General features: G+C 36.4%; 1 protein-coding gene across 1 annotated transcript; it reads left to right on the top strand.

Annotated features, from left to right (window-relative positions):
• The first annotated feature begins 238 nt into the window (after positions 1-238).
• Positions 239-21,508, top strand: LOC135226693 (prostatic spermine-binding protein-like). The gene is made up of 5 exons (XM_064266403.1): positions 239-309; positions 14,016-14,275; positions 14,316-14,414; positions 14,498-14,690; positions 21,175-21,508. Exons 1-5 carry the CDS (start codon positions 239-241, stop codon positions 21,506-21,508), a joined length of 957 nt encoding a protein of 318 aa, XP_064122473.1.
• Positions 21,509-22,071: the final 563 nt, after the last annotated feature.

A 22,071-nucleotide genomic window follows, 5' to 3' on the forward strand; every position in this document is an offset into this window, starting at 1 on the left:
GTAGCAGCAACAACGCCACAAAGATCTTGTTCGAAAACAACCCTTCATCCGCTAGAAAACAAGTCCTTTATCCCCAAAGGGCTTTCCCCGAAGGCCTATTAAAATAAGGATTTGTTGGGGAGGGGCGACAAGGATCTCAAGGAAGTGTCAAGGAGGCGGCCGCAATCCTCACACCCACACATCCCCTTCCCACCCCTCCCCCCTTTCCCCTTTTCCTCCGTCAAAGGAGCGATTGGGGATGGGGAATGGGATGTGTCAAGGAGGCGACCGCAAGGGAATGGAAGGGGATGATGGGAAGGGGATGGATGGGTAAGGGAGGAGAGGAGAAGGGAAGGTGAGGGGAAGGGGATGATGGGAAGCGGAGGGGAGGGGAAGGGGATGGATGGGAAAGGGAGGGGATGGTGTAGGGAAGGGGGAGTGGAAAGGAGGAGAGGGAGAAGGGAAGGGAAGGGAAGGTGATGGATGGGAAAGGAGGGGATGGTGAAGGGGATGGGAAGGGGAGGAGGAGGAGAAGGAAAGGGAAGGGGATGGATGGGAAGGGAAGGTGAGGTGAGGTGAGGGGAAGGGGTGGGACGGGACAGGGGAATTTGAAGGTGAGGTGAGGGAAGGGGAGGGGAGAGGGATGGGAAGGTGGGGAGAGGAGGGAAGGAGAAGGGAAAGGTGAGTGAGGGAGGGGAGGGGATGGGAGAGGAGGGGAGTGGGAGGACATTGATTAGGATGGGGAGGGAAAGGGAAGGTGAAGGGGAACAGCAAGGAAGGGGGAAGAAGGAGGGAGGTGTATGTGTGTGTGGGGGGGGAGAAGGGGGGGGGAAGGATCCTTATCTGAAAATTTAAGGTTTTGGGGATCTAAGATGGCACCGACAGGCCCCTTATATATGGGCCAAGGTTTGGAAGGACGGTGTCAGGAAGCGACAGTTTAGGCTTTAAGCGGATTAGGTTACGCGAACACATGTGTGTGCGTGTGTATGTGAGCTCTCTCTCTCTCTCTCTCTCTCTCTCTCTCGCAGACACACACATACACGTGCGTGGATGCTCCCAATGCGAATGTTTGACTGGACGTGTGAAACACGTGTCGCGGACACCCGTGTGGGGAGTTTAGAAAAATGTGTTTGTTGATGTTTACGCATCTGTGTGTGTGTACGTATCTCACATACGCACATAAATGCATTCACAAGGACATTATTAAATTGACTCAATGTGTATGTAAGTTTGAATGGCTATGTATAATGGCCCTGAGGTGTAATACAGAACATTATTATTATTATTATTATTATTATTATTATTATTATTATTATTATTATTATTATTATTATACTAGTTTTGCTATGGATTTTAACATATGAAAATAATGCAATTCAAGAAAAATTGTCTTGATATTTTGCTGTCTAACACGGCTTACAATTCTGACGATTTTGCAAAAAACAGTTCGTGATGTTACCAATATCATTAGGAAGGGTCATAAAACTAATGTGGACATCAGAATCATTCATTTACGAAATGACTTACTTTGTGACTTTACCAATGATTTCAATGTCAAATTTGAATGCTGAAACATTCATTTTTTCCAACTTGAAGCTTTGTATATAAATATATAAATTTCTCAAAACGCTTATTTGAAAAGTTGAATACTGGATGCAATTAGATAATAATGATGGTATTGCTAATGCATAATACGTTAGAAGAATATATAGATGTAACTTGAAGGAAATCTGAAAAAAGGGAACAAATAAATGTAAAGATAATTGGCAATGAATCATAAAGTAACGATTTATATATATTTCTCATTTCCAACAAAACTCTATTAGCTATTAATTTTGAGTAAGATGACAGAACAACGAATAATAATAATAATAATAATAATAATAATAATAATAATAATAATAATAATAATAACCAAGACCAGACCTAAAAATAGAAATTAGAAGGAAAAGGTATATGCCAGTGGAAGTTGTACCCATAATCATAGGGACACTTATAGGAGGCACGATCCCAAGATCCCTGAAAAGGAACCTGGAAAAGGAAATGCCGAAGTAGCTCCAGGACTCATGCAGAAGAGTGTACTACTAGAAACAGCGCACATGGTGAGAAAAGTGATGGACTCCTGAGGAGGCAGGATGCAACCCGGAACCCCACACTATAAATACCATCCAGTCGAATTGGATGACTGTGATAATAATAATAATAATAATAATAATAATAATAATAATAATAATAATAATAATAATAATAATAAGTACACTTTCTCTCAGCTAGGGGACATTTACAAAATTATCCGTAGTTCAAATACCATTGAAGCAGAGACCATAAAAATCCTAATAATGTCAGAGACTTCAATAATAAAAAAAACTTACAACAATAATAATTACAATACTGTTTCAATGTACTTGAAATTCAATGGTGAAAAATGTCTTGCTTGTAGTCAGTTGCATGAACCCGAATGACTAATCCCTATGGCAGGCCCTCCATAACAAACAAACAAAAGTAAACTAATAAAAAAATTAAATAAAAAAATAAATAAAAACTGTAGTGTAAAAATAGGCTCAGATTTGGGTCAATTTACATTCTAAATAGATTTAATCTTTTACCAAAAACCACGAAAATAATGTCAAAAGCTTTCAAATACCCATTTTAACATGCAAACAAAAAACGACTCGTGTTCGTGCCTCCGTCAAAAATGAATTATTCAGCCACTTCCTTCGAACACGAATAATAAATGGCAGGAGGTGAAGAATGAATATCATTCCCCATTCACTCCTCGAGTCCGAAGAATGAACCTTGCACCGTCAGAGTATGTAAATATTACTTATATATTATCAGAAAAAACGAGTTGAATGAAAAAATAAAAATTTTAAAATGCGCCGAAGTTTCATCTGAAGCAATCGAGGTTTCTGTAACTCGTATTAAGCTGTATGAAATTTCAGCCACGGCCATGAAACTCAGCCACGGTCCGGTGGTGGCCTGAAGGGGGTTGCCAGAAGTACGATTACGACTAACTTTAAAACCGTAAATAAAATAAGAACTACTGAGGCTAGAGGGCTGGTTTTTGGTACGTCTGATGATTGGAAGGTGGGTGATCAACATACCAATTTGCAGCCCTCTGGCATCGGTAGTTTTTACAGAAAACTAAAAAAGGACGAGAGAGAGAGAGAGAGATAAAGGAGTCAGCATATTCGAGACACCCTTCTATGTATGTAGTCAGTCTTGGCAACTGTCACCCGGGTCATGTATCGGTGTTAAAAGGCTCCACATCTTGACAATGGGTCGAGGGCCAACCACCACCTCTTCAATCTCTGTAAATGTCCCACACACCCTAACAGATATTACACACCCTTCACACCCCGACACCCTCCCTCCAACCCCCGTACACAAACTCTCTCTCTCTCTCTCTCTCTCTCTCTCTCTCTCTCTCGGCTTTTTGAAATGTTGATAATAGCGGCGTTCTCGGCTTTTTCATTCAGTGTAAGCTTTTTCTATGACCTTCCTTTTCAGCTAATGAATTATTCTTTTTAATAAAAAAAAAAATTTTATGCGGAATATTTCAGATGTATTGAAATTCCAATATACTCGAGCGGTTATATGGCTGCATACGCAAACATATTACATAAATACACGCAAGTACAACATGTACATTATATATATATATATATATAATATATATATATATATATATATACATACATACATACACATATAAATAAACATATATATGTAATAAATATATAATATAAATAAATTCGAAATAGACATATATATTCTATATAAAAAAAACCCACAAAACAAGTCTTAAGACCAACGCATGCAAGCAAACTGTCAGTGTGGGTGTGTGTGTGTGTGTGAGAGAGAGAGAGAGAGAGAGAGAGAGAGAGAGAGAGAGAGAGAGAGAGAGATGGGGGACTGCTGCTGCAGCCAAGATAGATAAACAAGACGCAGACACAGTGATGCTAATTCATCTCTCCTTAAGCCCCAATTAGTCAAGGAAATGAAAACTCTTTAAGGTGGAGAGAAATGCCGTTATCAAGGAGCCGCCCAGCACTTGGAAAGAGAACGCCGTCATAATTATCCATCTCGTTAATTTAATATGCTTGTGTTGAAGTTCTTTATTTTTTTTTCTTGATATGTCAGTATCAATAATAATAATTATAATAATATAATAATAATATTTTATTAAAAATAATGGCAGAATTCACAGAAATGATTTTATACAAAATTCTTTCAATTCTCCTTATGATTGGTCTTTCTGGCATAAGGAGAATTGAAGGAATTTTGTATAAAATCAATTCTGTGAATTCTGCCATTATTTCTAATAAAACATGTTTGAAAGAAGGTCTGTTTCCAGCATACACAACAACAACAACAACAACAATAATAACAATAATAGATAAGATAATAACAACATATGAGGTGGAGTAGATATATATCGTGATGATATTATTCACATGAATGTGAACTACAAGAAAGTAATAATAATAATAATAATAATAATAATATAATAATAATAATAATAATTTGAGTAACGAGGAGATAAAAATCATGACAATATTATTCAGACGAATACCAACTTCGATGAAGTAATTTAATGAATTAAAGGAAGATAAAGGCAATATTAATCCAGAGAATATTAATGACTAGCATTAAAAATACGAGTAAGTATAAGAAGAATATAAAGACTACGATAAGCATTGGAATATCAATAAATAAAAAGTAATATAACTAATGTTTCTTTTCCCTTCTGTGTATACATATGTTAATATTGCATAATCAAGATGTACATGTGTATCACAGTCGTAGCTACTAGGTAAAAGATATAGTGATAATATTAATTATAAAAATATCAATTTAGCGAACAATATATAATTCCAAGAAGAAACAAGTAAAAAATGCGTCGAAGTTTCTTCGGCGCAATCTACTTTTCTGTACAGCGTATAATCAAGGCCTCCTCAAATAGACCTATCTTTCGGTGGTCTCGGTATAATGCTGTATGAGTCGCGGCCCATGAAACATTAACCACAGGCAGGTGGTGGCTTGGCCTGAATCGTTGCCAGACGTATCATTATGGGTAACTTTTAAGCTTAAATCAAATAAAAACTACTGAGACTAGAGTGCTGCAATTTGGAATGTTTGATAATTGGAGGGTGGATGATCCACATGCCAATTTGCAGCCCTCTAGCCTCAATAGTTTTTAAGAGCTGAGGGCGGACAGAAAAAGTGCAGAAAGAAAAAAAAAAAAATTATACACAGTCAAGACACTAATGATGACAAAAACACTATGGGGGGGGGGGGATATATCCAGATATTAAAATTCTCAATTAAATGGTACAAGTGCAGAAAGAAAAATGCGGACAAAAAAAAAATGATACAGAATTAACAGCACTCATGATGATGACACTATCGGGGGGTTGGGGGGGGGGGGGGATGCAGATATTAAAATAAATAATTAAATGGTAAAAATGATATTTTAGAGCTGCACATCTTTCCCAAAGCCAGTCTAGTACATGTTTCAAAAATAAAATTTTTTTAAAGAAAAAAAAAAAAGAAAAAAAAAGTACAAAAAGTGAGGCGAGTAACCCCGTCCAACATTTGACAGGGCACGGAAACAAACGAAAATATTTACAAAAATAGTTTCTATGAAAGACAACCCTTCAGAGGCCAGACAAGAACAAAAATGGCCATTCCTGGAGGAGAGAGAGAGAGAGAGAGAGAGAGAGAGAGAGAGAGAGAGAAGAGAGAGAGAGAGAGAGAGAGAGAGAACTATACAAAAGAATGAAATAGAGACGAAATATCGAGAGTTGCAGAGAAAGAGTGAAATAACAAAACAGAAACAAAGGAAAATGAGAGAGAGAGAGAGAGAGAGAGAGAGAGAGAGAGAGAGAGAGAGAGAGAGAGAGAACTATAAAAAAGAATGAAATAGAGACGAAATATCGAGAGGAATAGAGAGATAGGAAAAAGCAAATAAAAACACTGAAGAAACTAAAACAACGGAACGAGAGAGAGAGAGAGAGAGAGAGAGAGAGAGAGAGAGAGAGAGAGAGGGAACAAAAGCCAAATACAAAGAGACAGACAAAAAGCACAACGGAAGTTGAGAGAGAGAGAGAGAGAGAGAGAGAGAGAGAGAGAGAGAGAGAGAGAGAGAGCTAAACCAAATAAAAATGAGACAAAGCCAAAACAGCAACAACGGAAACTGAGAGAGAGAGAGAGAGAGAGAGAGAGAGAGAGAGAGAGAGAGAGACTCATCCGCACGTGTTCCTTTGTGGAGCCACAAAACACCATTGGGTCACTCTTCACACTTTGCAACAGACGCTATTGCACTTGTTGCATAAATCTGTTCCGAGCAAGAAGGGAACACAGGAGTATTAAGAGATGGGGCTGTGGACTTCGAGTCGTTTTATCGCCATAAAAAAAAAAGCTTACCCATGGAAAGAGAATATGAACGGAGGTACAGTAAAGAGAATGCAAGAGGGTTCCGACGGGAATTCACGTGAACGCAGGTGTCCATAGAGAACTTCGCCTATTCCTGGGGTAGGGAATCCTGGAATCAGAGGCCGTAACTAGACAGTGATTCCCAATGCAAGAGATGTATCAGTGTGTGTGTGTGTGTGTGTGAATACTTAAGGCATGTGCAATATGATTAGCGTTCGTAATTATGTATTTATGTATCAGTATGTAATTTGTAATCTTCTATATCTCTGCACATTTAAGTTTCAAGTTTCAGACAGCCGTGGGGGCATGACGTACAAACGTTTTTACAATGGTACTCTGAGCTGAGCCTTTTAGAATTTCTATGTGTATGTATGTATGTATGTATGTATGTATGTATATATATACATATATATACGTATATATGTGTAGTTGTGTATACATGAATATTTGTAAACATGTGTCCACTGTACACAACTGTACAGGCCATATATTTACTTTGTGGTTGTAGCGTTTAGTTTCTTTATACTGACAGTTTTGACTTGAATTCATTAAATAGTAACATATCATCAGCATAACTAACTTATACCCTGTCAGCCATTATTATGGAATTTTAACATGTTAAAGCCACAGACATAATTACTATCTACTGAATATCTAAACCCGCCACAATATTTTCTAGTTTTGGAAATTCCACAGTACCGGACGAAATGTAATCATCATACTAATCTATAATATATATATATATATAATATATATATATATATATATATATATATATATATATATATATATATTATATCAGATGTACAGATTGCCAGTCACCGCTGGTTCCAAGAAAGGCTTCGTCAGACTTCTTTTTCGAAGGAAGCGGGTGTCTACTTAACCTACATAAATTGCACTTAAGAAAGACAACTGCTTGTTAGTGTAGCGGGCTGGTTCTTCGTTTCAGTTGGGGTGTGTGTCTGTGTGTGTGTTCTTCTGCTGTGTTCTGTAAGTAAAATAGTTTCTTAGCCTAAATATTTTCTAGTGTATTGTGTGTGTGTGTGTGTGTGTGTGTGTGTGTGTGTGTAAAGGTCCCTCATCCCTGTCTGTAACCATAAAGTGAAAATAAAATCTCAATAAGAAATAACAAAAATGTAAATAAAAAAATGAAAAATAAATAAAATATAATTGTTTCCGTGTACTTGTGTGTGTGAAAGTGTTGTCTACTTATGTGTGTACGAGTATCTCGGGGACTGTACTACACGAATGAAATGAGAAAATGTTGAAACAGATACTTCGGCGTGTGTATTAGTGGATACTGACTTGGCGGAGGTTTGCATTGAGAGTCCCAAGGTATGCATCTACCATAATTCAAATCACATAATATTTCCTTAGTCCTTATAAGGATTCACTAAATTATATGTTTGACTGAAGGGTAACTCGACCAAGAAAAAATGATTTTTTAATAAAAATAATTCAGACAAAATTATCACCTCCCAACCTAAAGTACGGGAGAAGTTAGTTATTATCTAATCACAGAAATAATTAGAGAAAAAGTGGATCTGGAGTTTTAAAAGTTCAAGTAAAATTATCCGGTTTCTAAAAATTCAATAAAAATTATCCAGTTCAAATAAATTTAATGGAAATAAGTATTCACCTGTACCGTGAAACATTTTTTTTTTTTTTTTTAAATTATGATTCGAATGACGGACAAAACTTACATTAGGAAAATGAATCAAAGCAAACATGTAATTAAATGCTTCGACAGAAAAGATACAAAAAAAATTATAAAAAAGGTGGAAAAATATTACGGACAAAACTTACATAAGGAACACGAATCAAAGCAATCTAATTAAATGCTTCGACAGAAAAAATACAAAATACAGTATAAAAAAAAAAACTCCAAAAAAGCTCTTAATCCCCAAAAGCTAAAAGAAATTGCATGGTAAAATCAACTTTAAAACTGATATAAAAATATAATTACATTACTTCAGAAAAATAAGAATTATGTAATTATACGTTACAAATACTTTCTGTTACATAAAGAAAAGTCCCACAAAAAAGTTCTTTATCCCCAAACGCTACGTAAAAAAAAAGAAAAAAAATGCATTGTAGAATCACTTTTAAAACAATGATATAAAGATTGTAATTCAAAACTTCATAAAAACAATAATTATGTAAGTGCATGTTACAAATATTCTCTGTTGCATAAAAGAAACTCCCACAAAATAAGCTATGTCTCCCAAAAGCTAAAAAAAATACATTGCAAAATCAATTTTAAAAGAAGATATAAAAAATTTAACTCCATAACCACATAAAACAATAATTATGTAATTATATGATATAAATATTCTCTGTTACATTAAAAAAAACTCCGACAAATAAGCTCTTCATCCCCAAAAGCAACGTAAAAAAACTGCATTGCAAAATCAATTTTAAAACAAGAATATAAAATAAACTTAACTCCATAACTTCATAAAAATAACAATTATGTAATTATTATACGTAAAAATTATTCTCTCTTAAACAGCAATTCTGTAATTAAGTTAGAAATATTTTTTGTTGCATAAAAAAAACTTCCTAAAAAAGTTCTTTATCGCCAAAATCTACGTAAAAAAATGAAGAAAAAAAACCACTGCATTGCAGAATCGACTTCAAACAAAGATATAAAAAACGCGAACGTTGCACAGTGGAATCAACATTGCAAGGAGGCAGAAATGGGGGTGAGGGGTTGTGGAGGGGGAGTCTGAGGATGGATGGAGGAGGGGGGGTGGGGGGTGTTCGAGAGAGGCGTTGCCAAAACAACGTAACTAAAAAACTCTAAAAGTACTTTTTTAAGTGGAGATCATGGGATGAGGAGGGGAGGGAGGGAAGGAGTGTGGGGAGGGGAGGGGAGGGGGGGGGAGGGGAGGGGAGGGGATGGGAAGGGAGGGGAGGGGGGGAGGGGAGGGGGGGAGGGGAGGGGAGGGGAGGGAAGGGGAGGGATTCCCTTAACTGGTGTGTCACTCAACCGGGAGATTGAATTATTCAATCTGATCAATTTCAGTGAGAGGATGTGATTTGAGGTTAAATAGAGGGTTGGGAGAGGGGGGATGGTTGGAGGAGGAGGAGGAGGAGGAGGAGGAGGTGGAGGAGGAGGAGGGGAGGAGGAGGAGGAGGAAGACAAATAGAAGGGGATGGTGAGGGAAGGAGATCAAAAAGAATGGGGCGGGGAGATGTAGGAATTGATGGTTTAAAAAATCAGTAATTCCACATTTTTCAACGTCTTCCTTGAACATTTAAATATGCAATTTCCAGCAATTTTATTTAAGATTTGTCATTATTATTTTTTCGTGGCTCTTCACTTTTCCAATTGAAACCTAATGGAATTCTTTATAAGACAAAACTCAGACATTTTAAACGTAGCTTTTTAATAAGGTTTATCTTTATTTTTACTTTTTCTTATTATTTTTTGTGATCTCAAAAATGTTCACCGTAACATCAATATTATTTAGTTTACTAAGTTTAAAAATGTATCTTTTGCAAATTCTACTTTTTTCATTTTGAATGTTTGAAATCTCAAAGCTCAAGAATTTCATTTGTAAATTCATCCAAAAAATTATTTTAAGTTTTACTTAAAGTTGTGCCTAAACTTTCATAAAAGTTTGTTCAACACCTCAAAGTTGAATGCTTATAATTTTAATTTTTTAATCAAATTAAAACGAACCTTAAAAATTTTGAAGATTTTTCTGTTTGATAATTCGAAGTTTGAACGCATAAATTTTATTATGAAATTTTCGTTGATTTCAACTGCTTAAATTTTATTCCTTTCATAATAATAATTCTGACTCATCTATTTATTTTTCTTTTTGCTCATTTTTTCTTTATTTACTTCATATTTTTTTGAATAACAGTCGGACCACAAACTTAACGGGAAAAGTTAAATAACTCCATAAAAAGGTTTAAAATAAAAGAAAAAAAACTCCACTTGAGTTTTAAAAGCAAGAAAACAAATTCGCAAGAAAACAAATTCAAACATAGAAAACCAGGGGTTCCTTCCCCACACAGATGACGACCCAGACAAAAGAAAACCATTGCAGGACGGATAACCACAACAAAGTGACAAAGGAGAATTGGACATAACTATTGCAATCACACATAAACACACATACACGTAAATACATACACACAAACACAGACCACCAACTGGTGTTCTGACACATCACCCCATCACCTCAACCCACCCACATACAATCAACCCTAAATCATACCCCAACCCCTCCCCCTCCTTCCTCTGAACAAGCATCCTCCCTCCCTCCCCAGCCGGATGTAATCCTTTATCGGGGGGGCGGGGCGTCGTGTGTATGTGTACTTACAATCGTATCATTGTGTACATGTGTGTGTGTGTTGTGAGTAAACAGCTCTACAATGCACGAATGCAGTCATTCACTAAATAACAACATAGATGAATGAATGAATTATTGAATGATGTAGTAAAAATAGAAAATAAAAAATTGTCTTCATATGCTGAAATTGCTATTGGTACCCAAGTATTCTCCTTACGGAACCACAGCATCAATTAGGTTAACTGTATATATTAAGTAATTGCTTTTCGAATGGTACTTCCAATGAATTATTAAATGTATCATACGCAACTGGAATAGGAGAGAGAGAGAGAGAGAGAGAGAGAGAGAGAGAGAGAGAGAGAGAGAGAGAGAGAGAGAGAGAGAGAACTTTCAAAAGCCAATCAAAACCCACTTATGATGACGGGGACCCAATAATAGAATTGAATTTTTATATCTATACTTAAAGAGTGTTATTATCGTAACCCACACTTTTCTCTTAGTGTTTCAGGACTATTACTAAAGAAAGAACAAGGTGAGTGAGAAAAACAAGCGGTCTTTTGCCACAAATATAACGTATGACCGCCTCTCGAAATAAAGACGGTTATATGATTTAGGGGGCAACAGAAAATGGGACAGAATACGATTGCTTCACAAAAAAAAAAAAAAAAAAAAAAAAAAAAAAAAAAAAAAAAAAAAAAAAAAAAAAAAAAAGGACTTCCTCAGTATAATCTGATCAACTTACGTTCATGAATATTGTCAGTGTCATAAGAAAACTAAATGATTTACATGATTAACCTTTTGTGTTTCCTCGTGATCACCAACCAGAAAATAATCGTTCTCTTAATATTAATAAAACACAATCAATCTTTATTTCACATTATGGTTATACGCAACCACAAGCTGTCGATATGATAACTAGTACAAAATAATATCTTAACAAAAAAGAAGAAAAAAAAAAAACTATTTCCTTGGGCAGACCTTCAACAAACAATGTAGTAAACCTCATAGGAAAATGATGGTTTTAAACGTAAGAGAAGCTATGAACGTGCCACTTGAAATATGGAAGACTATATGAAAAAAAAAAAAAAAAAAACTATGGTCGGACAATGCGAAGAAATTTGAGAATCTAAAAGCAAGAGACTGAGCTGAATTGATTATCAGCTTTCAATAAATTCCAGAGAGATTAAGTCCACATATCCCACACATAAGAAACAATGCAAGACAAGCCAATAAGCGAGTTAATCCTTTCAGTAAAGTATACAACTAAAAAGACCAGCTCCTCATATATCTCCTTCGCAAAATATTTAAACAATTGCAAGAATTACTATGAACCTCGTAAAATTTACGAAGCTAGTAAAAGGTACGTAAATGATCAGGACTGATCGACAAAAGTGTCCCAGTCAAGATGATAGAAAAGAAAGGGTATGTCAGACAAGTTGATAAATGACGGAATGATTGATCTGACAAAAAAAAATGACATCGCAAATTCCGTGTGTTCGACGTCGAAACTGAATTACTTGGCTATATAACTTACAAAAAAGGTTAAACATTCCCTCCTAATAACATCAAGATACTACATTCACACCTATAAATGCAACGGGAGAATTATAATTTTAGTAAACGCATAATACCAGGTTATATAAACTTCAAAAAAAAAAAATTGTAAACATTCCCTCCTAATAACATTGAAAATATACATTCACATCTATAAATGCAACTGGAGAACTGTAATTATAATTAGCGCATAACGCCACCAAAACGTTCCACGCAATCTCGAGACGCGAGAGGCAGGCAGGCAGACAGGCAGGCAAGCAATTCAGACCAAGGTAAAGAGAGGAGAGAGGAGAGACGTCGCTGCCTAATCGCTCGAGCCCACAAATCAAAGTAAACAAGGGACTGACAGTCTCCAGCGAACACCCAATTGCGTAAGAAGCCAACGCACAGTCTCCAGCGAGCACCAAGTGTATCATCATCACCGTCATCCTCTCCGTCGTCACAAGCAGCTATTCGCGTTAATTTGCTCCTACACAAGAAGAACGGCTTCATACACAGGAGACACCTGCTAGAACACACCCTCGAGTCTCTCTCTCTCTCTCTCTCTCTGTACATATTCACAGTATGTGTGTGTAGGGAGGTTTAATCTTGTGTATACCGGTAGTTTTCAGAATAAGAAAATAAATAATATAAAAGAAACTCAGTATGTTCTCTTGCCTGTCTGTCTCTTTGCACAAATAGCATAATTTGAGGGCAAGTTCTTACATTATTATTATTATTATTATTTTATTATTAATTATTATTATTATTATTTTATTATATTGTTATTGTTAGTCAGTATGTTCGCTTGCCTGTCTGTTTCTTCGTACAAATAGCAAAATCTGAGGGCAAGTTCTTACATTATTATTATTATTATTATTATATTATTATTATTATTTTATTATTATTATTCAGAAGATGGTCCCTATTCATATGGAACAAGACCACACGGGACACTGACTTGAAATTCACGCTTCCAAAGGATATGGTGTCAATTAGAAAGAAGAAACAGAAGGTAATGGGAAATGCAGAATGAAGAGATCAGTTATTAGAAAATAAATAATATATTAACTTACAAATCAAATCAATTGATAAAAATGAGAGTAAATTATGAAAATAATAGGGTAAATTATCAAAATACCTGGACAAATTATTAAAATAAAAGGAGGAACTATTAATAAAATACAAGAATTTATCAAAATATAAGGATAAATTATTAGAATACAAGGAGAAATGATCAAAATAAAAGGAGAAATTATGAAAATAAAAGAGAGAAATTATCAAAATACAAGGATAAATGATTAAAATACATGGAGAATTTATCAAAATACAAGAAAAAATTATGAAAATAAAAGGAGAAATTATTAGGATACAAGGATAAATGATCAAAACACGAGGATAAATTACTTGAAAAAATGAGAAATTATTAAAATATCAAAGGAGAAATTATTAAAATAGCAACGTTTCCGTATCAAACTCAGAACTGGGAGTGAAAGACTCTCTCTCTCTCTCTCTCTCTCTCTCTCTCTCTCTCTCTCTCTCTCTCTCTCTCTCTCTCTGCACAGTAGCAGCCCATCAAGCCCACATGTTTTTATTAATCCCTGAAAGACGTTTGTCGTTTAAATAACTTAATGGACGGCTTCCTTCGACAGCGTGTTTACGACGTGACTCCCCGGGAGGAGGAGGAGGGGAGGAGGAGGAGGAGGAGGAGGAGGACCGTTTACAACTTGACATTTTTCGCCATTGTCATTGAATTAGGACCGTCCTCATCGCTTGGGATGACTACACCGGAGGAATGCACGCCTCTTTCGCCAAGCACGACGACGATGATGACGTTGGTGGCGATGCCAACGATGACGGTGACGATGCCAACGACGATCATGACGACGATCGTGACGGTGACGAGGACGATGATGACGATGAACCAGATGACGAACATGACAATGATGACATGACGACTGATGATGACGATGCCGACGATGCAGATGACGACGCCGATAATTATGATGATGACGATTGTAGTTCCGATAACGAAGATAACGAATGATGACGATGAAGATGCCGACGACTATGAAGATGACGATGATGAAGATGACGACGATGAAGATGATGAAGACAACGATGAAGATGATGACGATGATCAAGATGACGATTATAGTCCGATAACGAAGATAACGATGAAGACGAAGAAGAATCCTAGGACGATGATGAAGATGACGATTATAGTACCGATAACAAAGATGACGATGAAAATAAAGAAACCTATGACGATGATGAAAATGACGACGAAGATGACGATACCGACAATGACGACGAAGATGTTGACGATACCGACGATGATGAAGATGACAATGATGACGAAGATGACTTTGATGCCGATGACGACGATTTTGCCTCCCAACGCCGCCGCAAGCAAGGTGGTCCTCTTCAAGTGTATATATGTGTATATATATATATTATATATATATATTATTTATATATATATATATATATTATATGCCCTCACAATAACATTTAAAAGGACCCTAGTCGTAATAATAACTGAATAAACGCAAGCGGAAAACAACTGGGTGTCAGCCACGCGTCGTTGAAATGCGATCTGGCACTGTGTATATCTCTCTCGTTATTGTGTTGTTCTCTATCTCTCTCGTTATTGTGTTGTCTATCCTTCTCCCCCCCTCCCCCGCCTTCCGCCCCCCCCTTCTTATCTCCGTCTCGCAATACTTCCGCTCTTCGTCGTGTTTTTCAATCCCCTCTCTTACGTCTTCTTATATTCTTCAACCCCCGTTTCTTGTCTTCCTTTCTTTCCTCATTCCATCATTCTATAATCCATCCCGCCCCACCCCCCTTTGGTAATATCTTATACCCTGCCTCTTCATTTCTTATTTCCTCATTCCATCATTCTATAATAAGATATATTCTTCATTTCCTCTTACGTTTTCTTACGCACCCATTTATCTGCCTTGCTTCTTTGTTTCTTATATTTATTTCAAACATTTTTCTATCTTCCTTTCTTACGTATTCTTATATTCTTCACCCCCGCCTCCTGTCTTCCTTTCATTCCTCATTCCATCATTCTATAATAAGATATATTCTTCATTTCCTCTTTCGTTTTTATACGCACCCATTTATCTGCCTTCCATCTACTCCCTCGTTTATTGCTCTTCGCTTTCGTCGTTTTGTTTACTAATACTCTGGAATGCAACGAGACATCACAACAAAACATTTATGAAGTCATCTTTTCTTTCATTTCCCATCTGTTTATTAGCGGCATACTTCCATTATTATCTTTCCCTTCCTATTCTCTACGAAGCGTATAATCTCCGAGACTGCGTCTCAAATGAGGCGCATATCAAATAGTTTTTTTTTTTTATCATTTTATTGGGCACATTGGCGTCAGCCATTTGAGTAGGTACATAGTAACAATAATATTGTTTGCATCTATATGGTTATTAGGGTATACCAAAAGAATTCATATGGAATACAAAATAAATGTAACTGAAGTCTAACTATATTTCAAATGTTCCAATGACATTATAGGTAGTTATACCTATCTTTATATATATCAAATAAGCCGTCTTAGTAGGAAGGAGGGACACAAAAAAGGCCACCCTTTGAGCCTGGCAAGAATGAATCTACTTGAGAGACGTCAAATTATTACGTCGTAAAATAAATGTCACTTGATTGCCAGGCTGCCTCTGATGGAAAACAAACAAGCACTAATGCCATCATAAAAGCGCCATGCTGAAAACGTATGTAAGTGCAGCGAAAGAACTCTCTCTCTCTCACACGCACACATACACACACGTATGTGCATGTATTTTAAGGAGGGTGCGTTTTTGTGTTCATGGGCCGTTGCGTGAGTGCGTGCGTTCACTGTACAAATAATTTCTCCTTTTATTTTAATAATTTCTCATTTTCTAAAGCAATTTATCCTTGTAATTTGATCATTTATCCTTGTATCCTAATAATTTCTCCTTCTATTTTCAGGATTTTTTCTTGTATTTTGATAAATTCTCCATGTGTTTTAATAATTTATCCTTGTATTTTAATAATTCATCCTTTTATTTTCATAATTTTTCCTTGTATCTTAATAATTTCTCCTTGTATTCTAATAATTTCCCTTTGTATTTTAATAATTTCTCCTCGTATTCTAATAATTTCTCCTTGCATTTTAATTTCTCCTTGTATTGCCAGCTCACAAAGTACATTTAAAAGGACTATTCTTCAAGTCCCTTAATTTCTCTTACATACTCATTCAAAATTTCACAATCTGATTTTTGAAATTTGCAATGAATATGAACTGAACTTAACTCTAAGTTTACGATATGAATTATGAATTCCATAACTGCAGGCGATAGTCGTTGCTGAACCAGAGAGTAAGCATTTTTTTATTTTTTATTTTCATATGAGCTGAAGGCACAACAGTGGCACAGCTGTAGCTCTGGAACTTTCGTTCCGCCCACAGTGTTCCTTTTCCACTTTCAAGCACTGTCCTCGAGCATATTTGGTTAAACCAGATATTAAATACTTTTAACTATTTATCCTACCGTCAGGAGGTGGCACCACAGTGACTTAACTGAGGCTTTGGAACTTTCCTAACTCCATCCTGTTCCCTCAGCATGTTACGGAATTACTGGTAAAGTTACTGAAGGTTAAAAAGCAGATGACGAAAAAATAAAAAAAATAAAATAAAAAAATAAGGGCGAGAATGTTATTCATAAGAGCAACAACATCACAAACATCAGCCACAAATCAACAAATAGCTCTTGTTCAAATGATGACGCAATCATAGTCAATAACATAAATAACATCTTCGTTGTCGAATGTGCTTGGTGTCATGAACATTAAGGAGGAGGAGGAGGAGGAGGAAGGAGGAGGAGGAGGAGGAGGAGGAGGAGGAGGAAAGTATTGCAATTGCAACATCTTTATCAAGCCTGACAAGTGTAATTTAGTGAAATTCAGTGTTTAAAGTTCGTAAAAAAAGGGATATACTGCAAATGTATCAAAAAGGAAATGATACAAAAACCTCAATTAACTCGTACAAAAAATAGGAAATGAAAGTCACAACAATGAAACCTACAAAAAATAAATAATATTAAATTACAATGTTACTAATAATTCTAATAAATACACAACCACCGTAAAGGGTAAAACAAAAAATTATAAATAATTCATATTATTCTATCAAATCAATTGTTAGGCAACCGTAACAATTATAAAGAATGATAAATTATAATATATTAAGTTTAATTATATTAATTTATAATGTTAGCAACATTTAAAAAAAAAAAACACTATTGGGTTAAAAAAATATAAAGGTAAAGACAAAAGAAACATCAACATATAAACACAAACACACAAACAAACAAACAAAAATAAACAATCGGACACAAACACCGCCACTACCAGTATCAGAGGCATCGGCAAAAAAGAAAAGAAAAGAAAAAAAAAAAAACAGAGCGGGAGAGATTGAAGTGCTGTTAAAAAGATATTTCTGACATTCATTACCGTCTATTTTCAAAAGGGGGGTAAGGGGAGAGGGGAGGGGGCTAGAAGGAGGCATATAATGAGCCGTAAATAAACAAAACAACGTCTGAACGACAGGCAATGAGCGTCCTTACGCCCCGAGGACTTAAGAGCTGTTATTGCGGAAGCGATCCTGCGACCAATTACGATATGTTTGCGCAGACGATTGCTTAATACGAAGTCGAGTGCCTTGTTATTCCTGCAACGCGATTGGCTACTCGGGCGGCCCATCTCGGCCAATGGGAACGCGCGGAGCTTACGCGACAGTGTGGTATCGGATGAGCGACGGTTTCGTCTGGACGAATTTTGCAATTGAGTGGAAGGAAATCGTTCATATTCTATTAATAGACGCTGGATAAGTTGCGCCTTTTATGATCATTTAATTCTCTCTCTCTCTCTCTCTCTCTCTCTCTCTCTCAGCCGTCATCCCATTTTCTGTTGTCTTAATGGAATATTTACGTGGTTAGGACAGAGTCAGCCAAAATGCTTCCTGATTGACGTAGAATTTGGACATTGGTTCTTCATGAATGAATTAATTTGGACATTGATCCTTCATGAATTAATTAATTTGGACATTGGTCATTCATGAATTAATTAATTTGGAGATTGACCTTAATTAATTTGGACATTGGCCCTTCATGAATGAATTAATTTGGACATTGACCCTTCATGAATGAATTAATTTGGACATTGACCCTTCATGAATGAATTAATTTGGACATTGGTCCCTCATGAATTAATTAATTAGGACATCGTTCCCTCATGAATTAATTAATTAGGACATTGTTCCCTCATGAATTAATTCATTTGGACATTGACCCTTCATAAATGAATCAATTTGGACATTAGTCCTTCATTAATTAATTAATTAAGACATTGGTCCTTCGTTAATTAATTAATTTGGTCTCATTTCTAGACCTTAACGAAAATATGATTAAAATACCTAATGTTATCAATGCAGTGGTATTCGGTGGACTAAACAGGAATAATTTTCGGGGATAGAAAACGGGGCCATAAGTGAAATAGATGACGTTATGGAACTTTCGATTTTACGCTGAGTCATCAAATGAATCACAATGCTTATAGAAGTAAACCATAACAATGATTTCCTGAAGATTAATAAACTTTGCATCTCTCAGTGAGTAATAATCACAATAATGATTTAACCAAAAAATAGATGTGAGAACTTTATTCAATGATAACAAAGCGTGATTCGACCTCCAGCTTATTCGAGGCGCACGCTAAACTTTGCAGTCAAATAGAGCGTTGTTTCACTAACGAAAATTTAAATCAGCACGTTATATTTTATTGGGAATAATTTTTCTATGATGCTTAACATGCAAAATATTATTTTTTCACATTTTATTCTAATAAATAAATCATAAATAATCATAAAAAAACTGCCAAACAAGTTTATCAAACTATCAAACAATTTTCAACACTCATTTCCAAACAAAAGATGCATTTGAACTTATCATTACCAAACAAAATATACAATTTAACTTGTCATTACTAAACAAAATATACATCTTAACGTATCATTACCTAACAAAACATACATTTTAACTTATCATTAGCAAACAAAATATACATTTTAACGTATCATAGCCAAACTAAACACATGTTTCAAGTTACATTACCAAACAAAACATACATTTTAACGTATCATTGCTTAACAAAACATACATTTTAAGTTATCATTAAACAAACAAAACATACATTTGAACTGATCATTACCAAACGCACCATACATTTTAACTTGTCCTTACTAAACAAAGATAATTTAAACTTATAACCACCCAATAAAACATACATTTTAACGTATCATTACCAAACAAAAGATACATTTGAACTTATCATCACCGAACAAAATATACATTTTAACGTATCATCACCAAACAAAACATACATTTTAAAGTATCATTGTCAAACAAAACACATATTTCAACTTACCATTACCAAACACAATATACATTTTAACGTATCATTACCTAACAAAACATTCATTTCAACTTATTATTACCAGACAATTGATACATTAAAAAAAAAAAACTATCGCTCTAGTTACGTCTCTTGGCACGTGGGTATTCAGCCGTCTATAAAACTTGCATTAAAATGTTGCCAACTCCCTACAAAAACCAAGAGACCACGGGGGGCGCGAATCCCTAATGAACACATGACTCCAGGGGCGTGGCCCCCCGCCACGCCACTAATTGCTGCTATTGGAAATAAATTATATTAACATATCACCAGTCACATTCCTTGGAAATCTTGTGCGCAGTGAATGAGAGAGAGAGAGAGAGAGAGAGAGAGAGAGAGAGAGAGAGAGAGAGACTGATTGTATTTGTATATATTCATAAAAGGAACTGGTAGAGTACTGGAGCGCGATCACAGGGTCCGCGGTTTGATCCCAGCCTACAGTCTACCGCTTGACCCAGCAGTGAGTGTGTATCAGCGTCAGCTAAGGTCAATATGACAGCGTCGGGCTAGCAACATCATCCATAAAGTCTTGCTGCGCCCCCCCCCCCCCCACCAACCAACCCCTACCCCACCCCATAAAATGGAAAATGGCGTCTATATAATGTCGAAATAGGTAAGGACCTACATTCCGTCTCTCATTTTTTCACTTGTGGAAATATGCAATATATAAGATGAAAAGCGCCTTTGCAGCGCCAAATGAATTCGGAGACACAGCGGATGGAAGAGAGTTCCAGATTCTAACAGCGAACTGGCTGACTCTTGAGTTCGTGAGTTTCGAATTATCAAACGGGATGCTGAAATCTACCAAATACAAACCTGGTCTTTGTATTGAATGAGAAGAAATTGGCCATGTCTTTTTTTAAAAATTATATATTAAACTTTCGTTTATACAATAAATTTCGTACTATGCTAAAAGTTTATGACATAATAACATGGGATGTCCAGAGATATGGACTGTCATACAAGCGACGAATAACATTAAGTGGTGTCTAATGTCTGACTAAATTTTTCATTTAACTGGATACAGGAGAATCGTGAGATTCAGGCATTCATCAGCTGTGAAGTCATATAACACAGCTACAAAAATAAATACACTAATATGCCTAAACCAACCGAACGAATAAATAATTTTCGAAAAATGCAAAATACCCATCAAATCAACTCTAACATCTATCTATTCCCCAAAGACGACACCCGATTTGCCCAGGCAATAAACGCGGAATGAACAAAACCAAACTGCTTAATATACAATCCTGATCACCAAATAAATTAAAGAAACGTCCGGATGATAATCGCGTTACAAGATCTTTAGCGAGTGTCGGCACAGAGGGCTCTGTGCCCAGGGGGAGGAATGCCCCTGAAAGGGCCCTTGGGCCCCCTGATTGTCCGGTCTCCCCAACATGCCCAGTACCTCCCAAGGGGTCTTCATGTATACCCCCAACGTCACCCCCCCCACCCCCGCCCGATTATCTGGTCTCCCCAACATGCCCAATACCCACCAAGGTGTCTTCATGTATAACCCCGTACGTCCTTCGAGGTCCACAACCAGTCACCCTACCCAACAGGTATCAGGTCCCCTGAGGGTCCTTCCTATGCCAGCCGTTTCTCTGGCACCCCAGCGTCTCCTGGCCCCCTTCCTCCGCCACCCCTTCCTCTCCTCCTCCTCTCTGCCCCCTCTCCCCTCTCTGATCCTGAGAAGCCATCTGCTTAATTCACGGGGACTGAAACAACACTTGGTATAAAGCCGGCAATGCGGTTGGGACCTCGCTATGCTAATTTGACCGGATGTCAGTCGAAGAAGTATTGTCTACCTTCAGATAAACACGACACTTGGCTGCAGGAGGAGGAGGAGGAGGAGGAGGAGGAGGAGGAGGGGAATAAGATGGGAGGTGGGGATAGGATAAGAAGAGAGAGAGAGAGAGAGAGAGAGAGAGAGAGAGAGAGAGAGAGAGAGAGAGAGAGAGAGAGAACATTTAAAACAAAAGGTTAGGTGACTCAAAGCACCGAAATGACGTAGTGAAAATAAGTTACATTAACATCTTCATTAACGAAAAAAGAAACTTAAAATGTTAGACTAGGAATATATAAGGAAATAAATTAGAACAAATAATTGAAAATAACGTTTCACAGTATTGCGTCAATCTTATTAAAAAAATAATTAAAAAGTAAATAGAAAACAAAAATAATGAATACTGGATGGTACTTCATGAATGGAATGGAATGGAATGGAATATGAAATTGGTACTTCATGACGTTTTAAGTCAGTTAATTTCTTTAAAAATGTAAAAAAAAATTGAAATAATAA

Source organism: Macrobrachium nipponense, chromosome 15, assembly GCF_015104395.2.
Source record: "Macrobrachium nipponense isolate FS-2020 chromosome 15, ASM1510439v2, whole genome shotgun sequence".
In the NCBI taxonomy this organism is placed as follows: domain Eukaryota; kingdom Metazoa; phylum Arthropoda; class Malacostraca; order Decapoda; family Palaemonidae; genus Macrobrachium; species Macrobrachium nipponense.